The following is a 17,010-nucleotide window of genomic DNA, read 5'->3' on the forward strand; positions in this document are numbered from 1 at the left end:
CAGTTGTCCACCGCACGAGAGCACTATATAAATGTTTCAAAGATCAGAAACAATTGCTGCGTCAGGTGCGTTGACAGAGTGTTTGTGTTTAATGCACTTAGTTGTTTCTCTACAGCGCATCACTTACAGTTGAAATCAGAAGTTTACACACACTTAGGTTGAAGTCATTAAAACCCATTTTTTAACCACTTCACACATTTCATATTAGCAAACTATAGTTTTGGCAAGTTGTTTAGGAAATCTACTTTGTGCATAACACAAGTAATTTTTCCAACACTTGTTTACAGACAGACCGTTTCACTTTTATTTGACTATCACAATTCCAGTGGGTCAGAAGTTTACATACACCAAGTTAAGTTGGGAAATTCCTGAAAATGATGTCAAGCCTTTAGTCAATCAGCTTCTGATAGGAGGTGTACTGAATTGGAGGTGTATTTTAAGGCCTACCTTCAATCTCAGTGCCTCTTTGCTTGACATCATGGAAAAAAAAAAAAAAACAATTGTGGACCTCCACAAATCTGGTTCATCCTTGGGAGCAATTTCCAATTGCCTGAAGGTACCACATTTATCTGAACAAACAATAGTACTCAAGTATAAACACCATGGGACCACGCAGCCATCATACTGCTTAGGAAGGAGACACATTCTGTCTCCTAGAGATCAACGTAGTTTAGTGAGAAAAGTGCAAATCAATCCCAGAACCACAGCAAATGACCTTGTGAAAATGCTGGAGGAAAGAAGTATCTATATCCACAGTAAAACGAGTCCTTTATCGACATAATCTGAAAGTCTGCTCAGCAAGGAAGAAGCTAATGCTCTAAAACCACCATAAAATAGCCAGACCACAGTCTGCAAGTGCACACGGAGACAAACATCTTACTTTGAGAAATGTCCTCTGGTCTGATGAAACAAAAATTGAACTATTTGGCCATAATGACCATCGTTATGTTTGGAAGAAAAAGGATGAATCCCATGCTTAACCCAACCGTTAAGCATGGGGGTGGCAGCATCATGTAGAGGGGTGCTTTGCTGCAGGAGGGACTGGTGCACTTCACAAAATAGATTGCATCATGAGGAAGAAAAACTATGTGGATATATTGAAGAAACATCTCAAGAAATCAGCCAGGAATTTAAAGCTCGGTTGCAAATGGTCTTCCAAATGAACAATGACCCCAAGCATACCTCCAAAGTTGTGGCAAAATGGCTTAAGGACAAAATCAAGGTATTGGAGTGGCCTCACAAATCCCTGATCTCAATCCGAACTGAAAAAGCATGTGAGCAAGGAGGCCCACAAACCTGACTCAGTTACACAAGTTCTGTCTGGAGGAATGGGCCAAAATTCCAGCAACTTACTGTGAGAAGCTTGTGGAAGGCTACCCAAAATATTTGACCCAAGTTAAACTATTTAAAGGCAATACTAACAAATACTAACAAAGTATGTAAACTTATGACCCACTGGGAATGTGATGAAAGAAATGAAACCTGAAATAAATAATTCTCTCTTACTATTATTCTAACATTTACTGACCCAAGACAGGGAATGTTTTCTATGATTAAATGTCAGGAATTGTGAAGTTTAAATGTATTTGGCTATGGTGTATGTAAACTTCTGACTTCAACTGTAAGCAACTGTACATTTGACTGCTATTTTCTATGTTTTCTAATGCATACGTTATGAATACAAAATCAAGCACATATTTCCATTCCGTAAAACTGTTTATCTCAACCACAAGAGAGTCTCCGTTGAACTCCACAGAGCAAGCGAGCACACACATCCACCTCAATCAAACCGATCACAATGGAGAAAGGCAGCACAATCATTCTGAAAAAATTGTGCTTTCCAGATAATCAACCGTGCAACATCACACCACGATTTCAGTTACAGTATAATCAATTGTTCAGCTCATGGTTGTTACAATGATGTCTCAAAAGTCAAAGTGTTTTAGATGGTTTCTCCTCATCATGAAAGCAGATGTAACACAATGAGCACTGGGATTAACTTTTCAGCACGAGAGTGAATCTATTGCACTGTTTAAAGATAAATTTACTGAATTGTATAATAATGCTGAATATAATGTATAATAATGCCAAGTGTCCTTTTATTTGAAAGTCCTGATAATGCCAAATGTAATGTCTGAATTCACCAGTAATTTATTCTATGGCAAATATTAGTTTTAATGGATAAGCATACACTCCTATTAAAAATGTATTTTTTAAATAATACTTTAGAAACATGTTATCAGTGACAAAACCATTTTAAAAACACAATATTAATTTAAAATCCTTAATCTTGTAATCAGCATATGTATCTAACATAATCATGTATTTTTCAGCTGGGCAGAATGATTCATTTCTATTCTGGTGTCACCATTGCCCTCTGCTGGGCAGAATTGTAGTCCAATCCATGGGTGACTTTATACTTCAATGAACAGTAATTTATTATGTTTTACAAGGAGAGGAACTGTTTTGAAAGTCTTAAAAGTAACAATAATACTTACTTTTTCATGATTTAAGCTTTGCGTGTATAGAATTGTGAATTAACTACAGTATATCAAACCAATCCTTAAGCCCTTAATATATATATTTTTTAAACACATTTTAATAAACTACAGGAATAAAAACTGTTTATCTGATTAATCAATTATCAAAATAATCATTAGTTGCAGCCCTAAATTCATTGTTAAAGAAATTGCTCATTTTAATTTGTTTTAAATCCAACCACCAATGTGGGCAAAACAAACAAACATTTTGCCAATATAAACATACCTTTCGACTGTTGTATTGTGCTAAAAAGGTTGCTCAGTCTAGTCATACCTGATCTGATCTGTCTGCACAATGCTTTCCTTATGACCCTCCAGACGAGCGGCCAAACGCTCCTTATCCAGACGCACTCGCTCCTCATCCTGAGGAGAAATATATATATAAATATATAGTATATAAATCACAAAAATGCCATAAGGGAAACCAAACCAATCAACACAATGTGTAGACCACTTCTAAGCAATACAGAGATGAGAGTAGATTACAGATACAAAGCCAAGTGTGCTGATAAAGGTGTTGTTTTTACCTCAACCCGTGGCTTTTTTGCCTCTGATGAAACTTCATCTGCAGCCCTTTTAACTGTTAAAATAATTGCAATGATATCAACTTACAAAATATCACATTTACCACCAGCCAAATCTTTACATACTATTTTTGACATACAATAAATAATAATAATAAAAAGACGAACACATACCTTGCGTCGCCCTTTGCAGACCGATCTCAATGGGAGCACTTCTGTCGATACTCGTTGATGATGCTGTAAAAAGTGAACTGCGATTAATTGCCTCTTAAATTAGAACCGGGTAAACAAGTATGTTACTTTAGTAATGATCTTCAAAGATGCCAAAAACATCAGATTTGTCTTCACACTTACAGCTTTCTCCATTGAGATACGAGAGCAAGTCTTTTCTGTCTGGTCGTCTTACAACAGGGATGTTCTCAGTCTGCAATAAAAAAATAGACTTTTCCAATCACCTGTGCACAAACTATGTGATCTAACCAAATTTTGATTGATGCTTTGAAAAAGAAAAAAACGGACACGAGCAGCACATCACATTGTGTCAAAAACAAAAGAATCCCATTATAATCAATGATGCCGTCAACACTGGAAGAGTCTGTTGCAGCACGTCCATTGTGCCGAAAATAAACGGGTGTCACGTTCCATTTTGTGCTGAACGCACTGGCGCCATTACACAGATTAAACCGTTTAGAACATTCATGACGACACGTCCAGTGCAGACAGCCTCAAGCCGCCGCGTCCAGTGCAGACAGCCTCAAGCCGTCGCGTCCAGTGCAGACAGCCTCAAGCCGTCGCGTCCAGTGCAGACAGCCTCAAGCCGTCGCGTCCAGTGCAGACAGCCTCAAGCCGCCGCGTCCAGTGCAGACAGCCTCAAGCCGTCGCGTCCAGTGCAGACAGCCTCAAGCCGCCGCGCCAATGGCACTCCAAGTGTAGACAGGGTGTTATGCAACAAATACAGGCATCACAATAATGTTTTTATATTACAATTAAGGCAGTAAAACAAATAATGACATTATGTAATGTATACTGTACTTCAATTTAAATAATATATCATTACCTTTCGCTACTGGCAGTTGGGGAAGGGGAGTTATATCTCTTATTAGTCTCCATTTCCATTGTAATTTGCAAAACATTTACATAAGAATGAGTTTTATGTTGATTTGCGTGATTGTTTTAACAACAGTTTAGAGTCTGGAGGATTCAGAAGTTGACAGTTTGGTTTGGTCGTACTGAACTGATTAGCATTAGTGCTCTCTTTATACCGCTCTCCATACATTTTATTATTCTTTTCCCGTTTAAATTTTGGGGTGAAACGCAACTGATATTTCTTGTCAGTTCTCATGAGATTATGAAGCTTTTGCTCATTATAGAGATGCTCTATTCACCTTATTTTTCAGCGTGACTAAGGAGCAGCCATTATCAACAGTGATCAATTATTTTTAACTTTTAACATAACTTTTGATGCTTTATATTGCAAGATGGCAATACATGGGATAGTTTAAGATCATTAATTATTATTTCATAATTTCATTGGGTCGGGGCATTATTAGCTTTACAGTTCATCACATTTCGCCATCGTTTCATCACTCATTGTTGCACAGGCAGACAAGTGCTAGAGATCAGGTGCTAAACCGGACAGTCCACATCTCAGTCTGTTATTGCTACCGAGAGAGGGGTAGAAATACAGCAGAAAGCAGCTGCTTGCCCCAGCATGTACTTTTATTCAGGGGCGAAAATGTAATCAAAATGTTGGGAGGACAATAAACATAACAATTCTCAAGAGCAATTTTTGAAGGGGACACCAAGGTTTTTTTGTTGTTGCCCCGTTTGCATTTGTATTCTTTTATTTCTTAAACAATTATTTTAAGAAAATATCATTATATTATTTACAATACACATATTTTAATGATATTTAAGGGGGCAACCCTCAGATAGAACTTTGTCATGCTGGTAATGCAACTGATCACTCACTTCCGCATTGCAAAATAAGGTGGAGAGCAACGTCCATTTTACTTACCGCAGCTCTGCGGACATAGGACGGGTGAGGAAGATGTACATTGTTGAGCAGAAATAGAATTGAGTCAAGGGTGTAGTACTCTTTAGGTTGTCCCTCCTTCCCAGTTCTGCAATTAAATAGAACATACAAGGACATTCAAATCCAATTTTGGACAAGCATTAACAAATGAGTGAACTAGTTCGATCACTACACTGCAAAAACATTTCTTGTAAGATTCTCAAGGTCTAATAAGATTCTCAATTTTTATTTCGCAAGATGTTGCACACAGTTTTTCTAAGTAAATCTAAATGGTATAAATTAAGTAAAATCTAGGCTACTACATTTCAAGACAATATTGTTTAAAGGAGTGAGTAAATGTAACTTCAAATTTGAATACAGTAAATTTTACTTATTATTATTATTATTTACTTCAAATATGAATTTCGTGGCATCTAAAAAAACTTTGTAAATGAAAATTTTAGAACATGCCACATTTTTAAATTTCATTACAAACTAGTAATGTTTAATTTGTAAATGAATCAGTCTTTGACTAAATGTTTCAAGAGAACGAATCATTCTCGTTCACCTCCAAACACAGACTCATATTTCTCGTTCACTGACGTCTTTTCCTTTTCGAAGCCAATGGGCCGGAGTTTTGGCTTTTCATGCCAGTAGAGATAATATAGCGTGAGCCAATAGCGTTCGAGTGCGTTCTGTGAAGGAACATATCATTGGTTCGGCCCACTGAATGAATACGCCCAATCACTGAATTAGTCGGCCATTTGAGTCTGAACGAGACGAGGTGTCGTTCATGAACAAAATAAATGTACTGTAAACTTGTTTGCGAACAAATTGAATGACTCAGTGATTTAGTTTGTGAATGAGGATCTGCTGAACAACGAGGCAAGTCGTTCATTCAGTTCAGCATGTCAATCGTGTTCAACAAGGAGAAAAAGAGGTGAAATGCACGATTATAGGTATGCACAAAACAATCCCAATTTATGAATGCGTAAAGAACATTCAGTTGAAATGGCCACTGAACGAATACATCTCTTCACTGAACTAGACAGTAATTTAATTCGTAAATTAACTGAATCCACTGGTAAACTCGTTTGTGAACTAATTGAATTAATCAGTCACCATGAACGACGATCAGATGACCGGCTGAATGAGAGGAGGTGTTTGTCGTTCATTCAGTTTGTCAATTTCGTTCAACAAGAGGCCGGATGAATTATGAATAAAACTGAGTGACAACCACACATGAATATAACTGAAACTCATAATTACTTTTATATTATAATTCATATTGTTGTCTTATTTTTTGTATAGCTTGATACAAACGGATAGATATGCTTTGTTGTCATTTGTGGGGAAACAGTTATGATGCTTATAACACTTGAACACTGTGTGTGATGCAGTCTCTTAGAATAGTAGACATGCACATTTTAACAAAGTATAATTAGACTTCTGGTCGTGATTTACTTGATTTGGTTTAATGCAATAACTTAAAAGATGGTCATTTGACGCCATCTACAGGCAACGATACATAACTTGAAAAAATGGTCAAGGAACAAATCTTTTTGGTGAACGAAATCTAAAGAATTGTCACTAATGTTTAATCATGTACCACATGACATATGGAATCCTCCCATACGGAAGATGCATGCTAAAGTCTATGAGACAACATCTTGCATTACTGGCAACAGAAAAATATACAGAGCTGCACAGGCAGACCTCAACACTTTGGTGCACAAAACACGATGACGGTGACAATCAAAATCAACCTATTATTTCCTGATCATAAACAGGTAATTTTTTGTAAAACAATTATTTTCAGTCTGCATAAAACAAGAAGTTACCACGTGTAACAAAATGAACAATAACAGTGTAAATAAACTTGCAAACAGTAAAACTATGCTAGCTCTATTATTCAAGCAAAGTGCATGCTGGGAACACCAGCCTTGAAAAAGTTGGTTAAGTAAAATTAACTAAATTTAATTTACCAGTGGAATTTACTCAAATTGGCAAATGAATATGACAAGGTTTTCTACTTGCCACATTGTAAAGATAACAAACAATCATAAACACCATTTACTTATAAGCTAAGGAATTAATATTGACATGTTTAAAGGTAGAATGCATTTAATATTTTCAAGTTCATGCTTTACCTTATTAAATGATGTAATAATTATTTTCGGCTATATTTACTTTATCTTAAATCTTTATACTTAAAATCTCTTTATTTGCATATGAATGCACTAGAACAGTAACACAGACCATAAACTGCTCTGAATGGGTAACAAATCACATTAGCCACAAAATGTTGTTTAAGTGGGTTAGCTCAGTGGGCTTTGACACACACACACACACACACACACACACACACACACACACACACACACACACACACACACACACACACACACACACTATAGGCCCTATTATAATTGATAACCTCACAATTCTATACACACACACACACACAAGTTTGGAATAATGTACAGATTTTGCTCTTATGGGAAGAAATTGGTACTTTTATTCACCAAAGTGACATTCAACTGATAACAATGTACAAACTAAAGTACCAATTTCCATAAGAGCAAAATCTGTACATTATTCCAAACTGTTTCAGTGTGAGTGAGTGTAATGTAATGTAATGTAATGTAATGTAATATATATATATATATATATATATATATATATATATATATATATATATATATATATATATATATATATATATGCCTACAGAGTTTAAAGTCTAATTTCAATTATTTAAACATAACACAAGTCTCTCAGGAGTAGCGCATTAGCAGCTAAAGCAGCTCACATCAAAACAACACGATAAACTGGCAACAAAGTCCGCGCACATACCCCCAAATGACATAGTTCGTCTTGACATTTTTTGGCCAGGAGAATTCTCCGAAAATAACTTCATCCCCTTTCGCAACGATCTCTTTTTTCTGGATGTTGTACAGGCGAAGAACACTCAACACGTCCGCCATGATCGCGCGTTCGCAGGACGAGGATTTTATTTAAGACCACTCAACTTCTCGCTACAGGGCTGCTTCGGACAGTGCCTGTCTAAAATGGTTGTCTTTATATGCGTTTCTGTTGTTTTTTTACCTTTAATATTCATAAACATAAATTAAGAGTATCCCTTACATGTATTATTCAGTTTTACATTTGAATTTTACATTTCTAAAATGTATTTATGGAAGGGACGCATTAATCAGGCATATTTAGAGCTTCTAAATCCAAGAGCTACAGGTACCACTGTCAAAAATATGTTATGAACATATTTCAATGACAAATAGCCAATTTTAATTTGTTTTCTGTTACAAGGGAAATATTATATTCAGAAGACAATATGGGGTGCTTCAAACCCCAATTTAATCTATTTATAGACATCCCTTTATTCATATTTTTGAGTCTAATAAATGATATTTATTCGTATTTCAATGAATATGTATCTGTCTGTATGTCCGTCCGTCAATCTATCTATCTATCTATCTATCTATCTGTCTGTTAGTCTATCTAACTATATTTCTGTCTGTCTGTCTATCTATCTATCTGTCTGTTAGTCTATCTAACTATATTTCTGTCTATCTGTCTGTTAGTCTATCTAACTATATTTCTGTCTGTCTGTCTATCTATCTATCTGTCTATCTATCTGTCTGTTAGTCTATCTAACTATCTTTCTGTCTGTCTGTCTGTCAATCAATCTATCTATCCATCTGTCTGTTAGTCTAAGTTTTCTGTCTGTCAGTCTATCTATCTATCTATCTATCTATCTATCTATCTATCTATCTGTCTGTTAGTCTAACTATCTTTCTGTCTGTCTGTCAATCAATCTATCTATCTGTTAGTCTAAGTTTTCTGTCTGTCTGTCAAACTATCTATCTGTCTGTAAGTCTATCTAACTATCTTTCTGTCTGTTTGTCTGTCAGTCAATCTATCTATCTATCTGTCAATCCATCCATCATTTAGTATTTATATTATGTATATTTGTTTTTTATGTTGTATTTTAACTATTCATATTATTTATGTTTCTTATTGTTTTAATATTATTGTGTGTAATGTCTTGGGGTCCAAATGTAATAATTTAATATTCAACCATGGAAAGAAACCATGTAAGTAGACCACTAATATGAATATTGGGGAGTGACATGAGTCTCCCAATGTCTGTGGTGGTTACGGCCCTGCTCAAAAGCACTTTATTCATTTATTAATTATGGGTGAAAAGGATAAACAAATGATTGTCTAGAGACAGGACTTCATTACACTGAAAAAAAGGTTGTGTTGAAGTAAATACAGCAGAAAAGTTTAAGTACTTTTTACTTATAAGGAAATATTATTTATGATTAAATGTTGAATTTACAATGCATCATCATGTCTGTCAATATTATTTGCTAATTTGAGTAAATTTCACAGGTAAACATTTTGGTGGTGTTTCCAGTAATAATGAATGAACTTACATGATTTATACCAGTTTTAATGTTGATTTTATTACATTTGGTAACTTTGTGAGTTAAGTTTGAAGTTTTTTTTTTTTCTTCATTTAAGTTTTATATCTCAAAAGCAACAGGTAGTAATTGTCTACAGAAGTTTTAGTATGTTAGTTTGTGCCAACATTTCCTTCACATAAATACAGTAACATAGCAGCACATTTATAAACTTGATTTGATTGACCTAATGAGGCATACAGAATATGCATTCAGGCCCTCACGGCCAGACTGTGTAACAGCTTCTTCCCCCAAGCCATCAGACTTCTCAATACTCAGAGACTGGTTTGACACACACGTGTCCTGAGTTGCACTTTAATAACTGTCACTTTATAACTGTCTGCTACCTCAATAACTGCTATGTGCATAGAACATTATCTCATAGTATGTTATGTTTACATTTTAGAAACTGTCATCTTTTGCACTACTGAGTACTGGTCGGCTGCACTGTCTTACTGTGCCTATTGTCCTGTTCATTGTCAGAAATTTCTTGTTCTGTCCCGTACTTTTTGCACATGTTTGCACGTGCACTTTATATAGGTATAGGTATTTTATTTAGTTGTGTAGTCTCATGTGGTCCTGTGTTTGTCCTATGTTGTTTTTATGTAGCACCATGGTCCTGGAGGAACGTTGTCTCGTTTCGCTGTGTACTGTATATACTTGACTTACGCACAATACAATGTGAAAGTTGACTGAGGCTATCATTCTACCAAACATCTCCTTTTATGTTCCACAGAAAACATAATGCCATTCAGGTTTGGAACAACATGAGGGTGACTAAATGATGACAATCAAAATTTTTGGGTGAACTTTTCCATTAATTTCAATGACATTAAGTTCCATGTCTGACAACATCCCAGTTATACAGACAAGAAATCAGGACATGAATAAAGAAAACAACACATTTTACATAATGAGAAAGGCCTCTAAATATACAACACAACATCACATCCAATGAAGGTCCGTGACATAATTAGCTTTTTTAACTTGATCAAATTAAGAAGCCAGTACTTGAAAAAGTCTATTTGACATGAACTCCAGCTTGGCTATGTTCTTGGGAAAAGCAAATATTTCATTGGACCAGGTTAATAATAATAATAATAATAATAATAATAAACATACATACATGAACAGAATTGTATACTGAAATAAGATCAGTAAAAACAAATGTAATGCCATTTATTTGCTCTCCATGATTTCCACGAAACTAATCCAGCCTGCTGGATACTGAATTAGACTTTGACTTCTTTCCAAACTGCAGAAACATTTGACATGATTACCACATTAAATTGTAAGAAATGGGTTTTTTGCATGTTCTCTCTTAGTGCGGTGCAAAGATGCCGCCTCTTCCTTCCTTTGAGAAAGTGCTGCATGTTACAAACAAAACATTTTAAATGACATCAAGTACAAAGTTACGGATGACGTCAACAGCCCGAGAGTCAAAGCCACAGATGTCCAGCATGCCGCAGTCTTCAGGGTCGGCAATGGCCAGAGAACTGCCGATCATCCAGCACACAATTAATTTGGAAAATGTGCCACTTTTCTGAAAGGAAAAAAAAGAGGAAGATTTTTCTTCAAAATAACTAAAGCTTTATCACGAAAACCTCTCCTATTTGACAACAAGATAGGTAAAATTTGTCAAGACAGACATATGATGGATGAAGAGAGAGACTTAAAGCAGATTAGGCCTTGTTTGGATTTTTTTACATTTGAATATTTGTATTTTTGACAGTTAATCTTCTCGGCCCATTTGAACATTCCGTTCATTTCCAAATTTTGAAAGTTCCGGTTTCACTTTAACATTTGAGTGGCAATTGTTCGGCATAACGTTTTTTTGTTGTCCTACAGTCTTCACATCTCTGTATAAATATACATGACAATATGCACAATCAAATCGCTGAAGACACTGAAGTCAGCTGAGGAGGTGACATAGATGTTTTCCGGTTGACATTTTGCATCATAGTAGCAAGACAAAGAAGTCAGCAACAGCAGACCCACACAACAGTCACAACAACAACATGGAAAACTTTACAGCCACTTGCATTTCTTAAATCAGATTTTGGTGATGTCCAAAGGCATAAGCAGCAGCTATTTGCTCCTGGATTGTTCCAACTATATGTGCTCTGCTTTGCTTCACTTGGACATTATTCTTATAAAACTCTGTGTAAAGCCAGAGATTTTTTAGCGGAGAAGGGCCACTTCTATTTAAATTAATGGGAGAAATTGGAACACCCTACCGAGAAGCTCTAGAGCCCAACACTCAACGGATGTAGAAAGGAAGTCCCGCCTTATAGGTAAAAGAGCCAGTCACCTTTTAAATACAGACATCACCTGTAAATTAACTCGAGAAAACGCATTAGCTTTACAAGCCATGAAAATTATGTTTTTAAGCGTAATATGAGGTAAAGTATCACAATTTATGATACCACTTTTGTCAGATTTTACTGCTGATTTAAAATGTTCTTTTTTTATTTCTAATTTTCATCGATTCATAAAATTAACAAAGAACAGCAAAACATAGATTCACAGAATCAATATTTAACCCCCACTATTACCCCTCCCAATCCCCAACCCGCAAAAAAACATCTCTGTGGTCACACGTTTTATATATATATATAAATACATAAATAAAATCACACACATTTAAAACTATACTCTCTCCACTGCCCCTCCCCAAAAGCCCTCCAAGAATGCCAAACTGCTGCCCCATTTCCCATTAAATGACTCCAAGTTCCCCAGCCTTCGACATAACACTTCCTCGAAAGCCAGCACCCTCCCCATCTACGTGCACCACTCTTGAAATGAGGGCGCTCCTGCAGACTTCCATCCTTTTGAAACAATCTGTCTGCTGATCATAACACTGGTTAGCAAGGAGTAATACACTGATGCCTCATGACTAAATTAAGGCAAAATTAACTAACTAAATCACACAAATTTGCTGGGAACAAAATACCCAAATACATAATGCCCTGTTTGGGCTACTGGAAGGTGCCTGGCTGAAAAGTCCTTACTGGGCCGTATGCCGTCAGAGCCAAAGCTTCAGATTTAGACCAATTAACTCTGTACCCCGAGAACTTAGAAAAGGAATGAATAATTCTGTGGAGGCAAGGCATAGATCTAGTGGGGTCAGAGATGAATAATAAAATATCATCCGAGTAAAGCAAAAGTTTATGCGCCACACCTCCCTCCACCACCCCTGGAAAATCATCCTCCTTTCTTATCGCGGCTGTTAATGGTTCCAGGGCAAGACAGAACAATAATGGGTAAAGAAGGCATCCCAACTGGATGACCCTATCCAGTGTAAAATAATCTGAAATTAATAAATTTGTTTGTACCGCTGCTACCGGATGTCTATAAAGTAACTTAATCCAACCAATAAAAGTATTCCTAAACCCATACATTTCCAAAATCTTAAAAAGATAATCCCATTCTACAATATCAAATTTGGCGCCAAGTGAGATGACAGCGACCGGAGATCATTCGCCACTGATCACACAATATTGTGCCTAATGTTATTAGAAGAGCTATGGCCCCAAATAAACCCCACCTGATCTATATGTTTAAGAGGTGTCATAACTTTACTAAATCGGTTAGCCAAAATGTTTTACAATATTTTAATGTCTAGATGGATCAGGGAAATTGGACGGTAACTAACTCCTCACTCAGATATTTGTCCTTTTTAAGAATCAGACTGATCCGGGCTTGCATCATGGTTGGCAGAAGCTTTCCATTCTTAAATGATTTCCTATAAACCTCTAGCAAAAGTGGAGCCAATTCTGTAGCATAAGATCTAAAAATTCAGCTGCAAAGCTATCTGTCCTCAGAGCCTTGCCTGTAGGCAAGGCCTTAATTACCTTGCCAAACTCCTCCAAGTTTATCTCAGAATTGTTTTGCTCAGCCGTCAGTTTGTAGGGCCCTATGGGTTCCGCGTTGCAGAAAAAAATGGACGGAATCACGGAATCTATAAATAAAAACAGAATTTATTTATAAACACGGAATCTCGCGGAATTTGCATATTTTTATGTGTTGGTATTCCAAACCTAATTGTTTCACATAACTGACGATAGTGTAAAATACTCGCAAACATAACCAGTCAGAGACTTTTGAATCTGGCTAAAATATGGCCAAATGAATCAATGCTGCCTAGTAACCATGTCTCGAAAATTCATGTTCACACGTGAACTGCCATCATTGATAAGAAACATATCTAAACGACTTGCCTCCGGTAAGACAACCGCATCTAAAACATTAAGAAACACACAATTAACTGCCAAGCACCGGGCGGAACAATATCCCAATGACTACTATGAGTCTGGCCAACAGCTTTTCTGTAAGTTTTGCAAACACACTATTGACTGGTAAAGATACGTGCAATGACCATCTAAAATCGAGAGTCCGTCTCAAGAACAAGGCGAAATCAACTACTGGTAGCTCAGCCCTCCAGGTTTCTATCGAAGCTACCTCATCATCTACAGATGCTAGACGTGAGTTTGTAGAGGATTTTGTTGCAATGTGTGCTGAGACAGACATACCACTTGAGAAAATGAAGATGCATCCCTTTCTTTTGAAATTGCAAACAGGGAGGCGCACTACCAGAAAACTAAAGTAGCCTGAGACAGATTCACCTGCCGCGCGTCTTTGAACAACACATGCAAAAAGTCATGCAAGAGAGCCGTGGAAAGAAAATCTTCGTTGTTGTCGATGAAACTTCAGGACAACCGAGATCGGAGTGTCCTCAACATTGTAATAGGCGTTTATTAAATTAGCATTGGCTTTTATTGTAGTAAATCAATTGTAGGTTTAACATTCTATAACTTTGATTTAGCTCACTGTTGCTCGTAATTCATGTAAATTTCTAATATTAACACCTAAGGCACATTAGTCTATTTGGAAGAAGTATAATACGTTTTTTTACAATGTATTTTTTATTTAATTCAGCAGGTAATGAAGGCAAATACTTTCTAACTGATGTGATCTTCATGGAGAGCTGCAACCATTCATAATTTTCTCAGGCATTGCTGCAGTCTCTCCACAACAGTCAACTTAAATGACATTCTGGCTGTGGTAACTGACAATGCATCATATTGTCTTAAAGCCTACAAAGATGTATTGAAGGGTCTAATACAGTGTGCATGCAACCTGCTTGTGCCATGTCATCAATTTGGTGGGAGAGACCTGGCAACACTACAAATACTTCAGCGAGGTCACAGCTTTAGTGATGTGGGTGAAATCTGCTTTCTTCAAAAAACCTGCAAGGAGGAGGAGATGGCTATGCTTTTTGACAATGAAGGAGGCTGTGAAGCACAAGGTACCTCCTGAGCCAGGAAATACAAGATGGAATAGCTGGTTCGAATCAGTTCAGTACCATGCTGACCATGTCCATCTCTACAAGGAGTTTTTTATGGCTGAGAATTCCTATGCTCAGGCAGTTAGAAACATTCTTGAACTGCTTGATACAGATGACAAGCTAGAGGCCCTGCAGGTGAAGCTGACCTTCATCTCTGAGGGGTGTGGCAAACTAGATACAGCTCTGAGTGTGCTTGAGGGCACCCACACTCCCACAGCAGTCTCTGCTTATAACATCATGGAGGATCTTGTTTCCTACTTAGTTAATGGAACAGCCAAAACCCATGGCTTTGGGGCCAAAACTGATGAGCTGCTGAACCAAATGGCCATGCAACAGAAGAGGGAGGTACTTGATCACCTTCATGATGGATTTCACATTGCATTTTAAAAATTTTCAAAGCACTGGGATGTCCATCCTGCCAGAGAGATCTACAAGATGATCAGAGTGTTTTATCCCAGACAGGCACCTGCGATGGTGAGGTATATAGAGGCCTATGGTACTCTGTGGGCTCTGAAGAGCCCATCTACAGAGCTCAGTGAGGAGTGGGCTGCATATCAACATTGTGTACGAAATGAAGCCCTCTCAACTTCCCTGGACCTTGCTGAATACTGGAAAGGCACAAGCCAATGATTTCCAAGGGTTGCATAAATGGCAATGTCTTACATGTATTTTCCAGTCAGTTCAGTTGACTGTGAAAGGAGCTTCAGCAAGTACAAGACACTCCTCACTGACAAGAGAGTGTCTCTTACTGAGCTCCACACCAAGCGCCTTACCATCATGTACTTCAATGGAGATGTCTGTGAAAGATGGGAAATGTCCAAAAAAGCAGCACAAGTTTAAAATGAATTAAATAGCATTAACTGAGGGCATTGAGCCACCAGAAAGGACTATATTTTGAGCTAAATTCCATTTTTAAGCTACACTTTTATTTGTATATTTTATTCGGCCTAATTATTGCAATTTCATTTCTTTTATTCTCTGGTATTAATTATATTTTTGCCCTGAAAACTTTAGAGAGTGCGGAGAGTTTACATAACACAGTTTGAATAAAAAACAATATTGACATATTGCAATTGTTTGTACACGTAGTTTACTTTTTACAAGTAAATATTGGTTAAAAATGAAAAATCAAAAACAGATGAAAAAAAATAAAACGGATTTCATAGGGCCCTAGTTTAGGAAGTTCTAGAGGTTCCACAAAGTTTCTAAAATGTTCATCAGTAGACGAAGACATTGAACTATAGAGATCAAGACAGAATTCTTTAAAAGCATTATTAATATCAATGGCTGAGGTAAAAATTTCAACTCTGAGGGAATAGTAGAAAGAGAGACTCTCTCTGTTGTATTTATCTAGCCAGAAGTTTTCCTGCCTTGTCCCCTGACCCAAAGAATGACTTTCTTGCCCTGAATAGCCAAAACTCCACCTTCCAAGACAAAATAGTATTATATCTGTATTTCAATCGGGTCAATTCTCTGAGGCCATCAGATGACATTCGGCGCTTCAGCTCTGCCTCGGCACTTTTAATATTCCCTTCAAACTCCACGAGTTCTTGTGCTTCGGATTTTTTTGGGTGAATGAGGCATACTGTATGACCCGGCCCCTAAGAACTGCCTTATGTGCCTCCCAAGCCACTCTTACAGAGGATATTGAGGACCAGTTGGTCTCCATATAGTCATTGATTTCAGCCTTTAAGATTTGTTAGAATTCAGGATTTTGCAAAAGGGATACATTAAAGCACCAACTATATGATTTCCTTTTCTCCATATGTGGCAAAACCTCTAAATACACCAGGGTGTGATCGGAGTCTAAAATGTTTCCAATTGAGCACTCAACAACAGATGAAATGAGGGACTTAGATATATAAAAAAATATATATTCTAGAGTAAATCTGAATTCACCAGTAATTTATTCTATGGCAAATATTAGTTTTAATGGATAAGCATACACTCCTATTAAAAATGTATTTTTTAAATAATACTTTAGAAACATGTTATCAGTGACAAAACCATTTTAAAAACACAATATTAATTTAAAATCCTTAATCTTGTAATCAGCATATGTATCTAACATAATTATGTATTTTTCAGCTGGGCAGAA

General features: G+C 36.7%; 2 protein-coding genes across 2 annotated transcripts in view; both read right to left on the reverse strand.

Annotated features, from left to right (window-relative positions):
* The window catches only part of LOC127644983 (parafibromin), a 44,858-nt gene extending 36,784 nt beyond the window's left edge, over window positions 1-8,074 (reverse strand). The window contains exons 1-6 of the mRNA XM_052128460.1: window positions 7,935-8,074; window positions 5,082-5,187; window positions 3,419-3,488; window positions 3,239-3,301; window positions 3,068-3,120; window positions 2,815-2,903 (exon numbers count right to left, since the gene is read on the reverse strand). Of these exons, the coding sequence (XP_051984420.1) occupies window positions 2,815-2,903; window positions 3,068-3,120; window positions 3,239-3,301; window positions 3,419-3,488; window positions 5,082-5,187; window positions 7,935-8,065 (512 nt within the window). The 5' untranslated portion in view covers window positions 8,066-8,074. The remainder of the gene's footprint in view (window positions 1-2,814; window positions 2,904-3,067; window positions 3,121-3,238; window positions 3,302-3,418; window positions 3,489-5,081; window positions 5,188-7,934) is intronic.
* A 2,183-nt stretch (window positions 8,075-10,257) lies between these two features.
* LOC127644982 (RNA-binding protein RO60-like) overlaps window positions 10,258-17,010 on the reverse strand; it is a 41,698-nt gene continuing 34,945 nt past the window's right edge. The window contains exon 9 of the mRNA XM_052128458.1: window positions 10,258-11,108. Coding sequence (XP_051984418.1) covers window positions 10,956-11,108 — 153 coding nt within the window. The 3' untranslated portion in view covers window positions 10,258-10,955. The remainder of the gene's footprint in view (window positions 11,109-17,010) is intronic.

This window comes from Xyrauchen texanus, chromosome 6 (genome assembly GCF_025860055.1).
Source record: "Xyrauchen texanus isolate HMW12.3.18 chromosome 6, RBS_HiC_50CHRs, whole genome shotgun sequence".
Taxonomy (NCBI): domain Eukaryota; kingdom Metazoa; phylum Chordata; class Actinopteri; order Cypriniformes; family Catostomidae; genus Xyrauchen; species Xyrauchen texanus.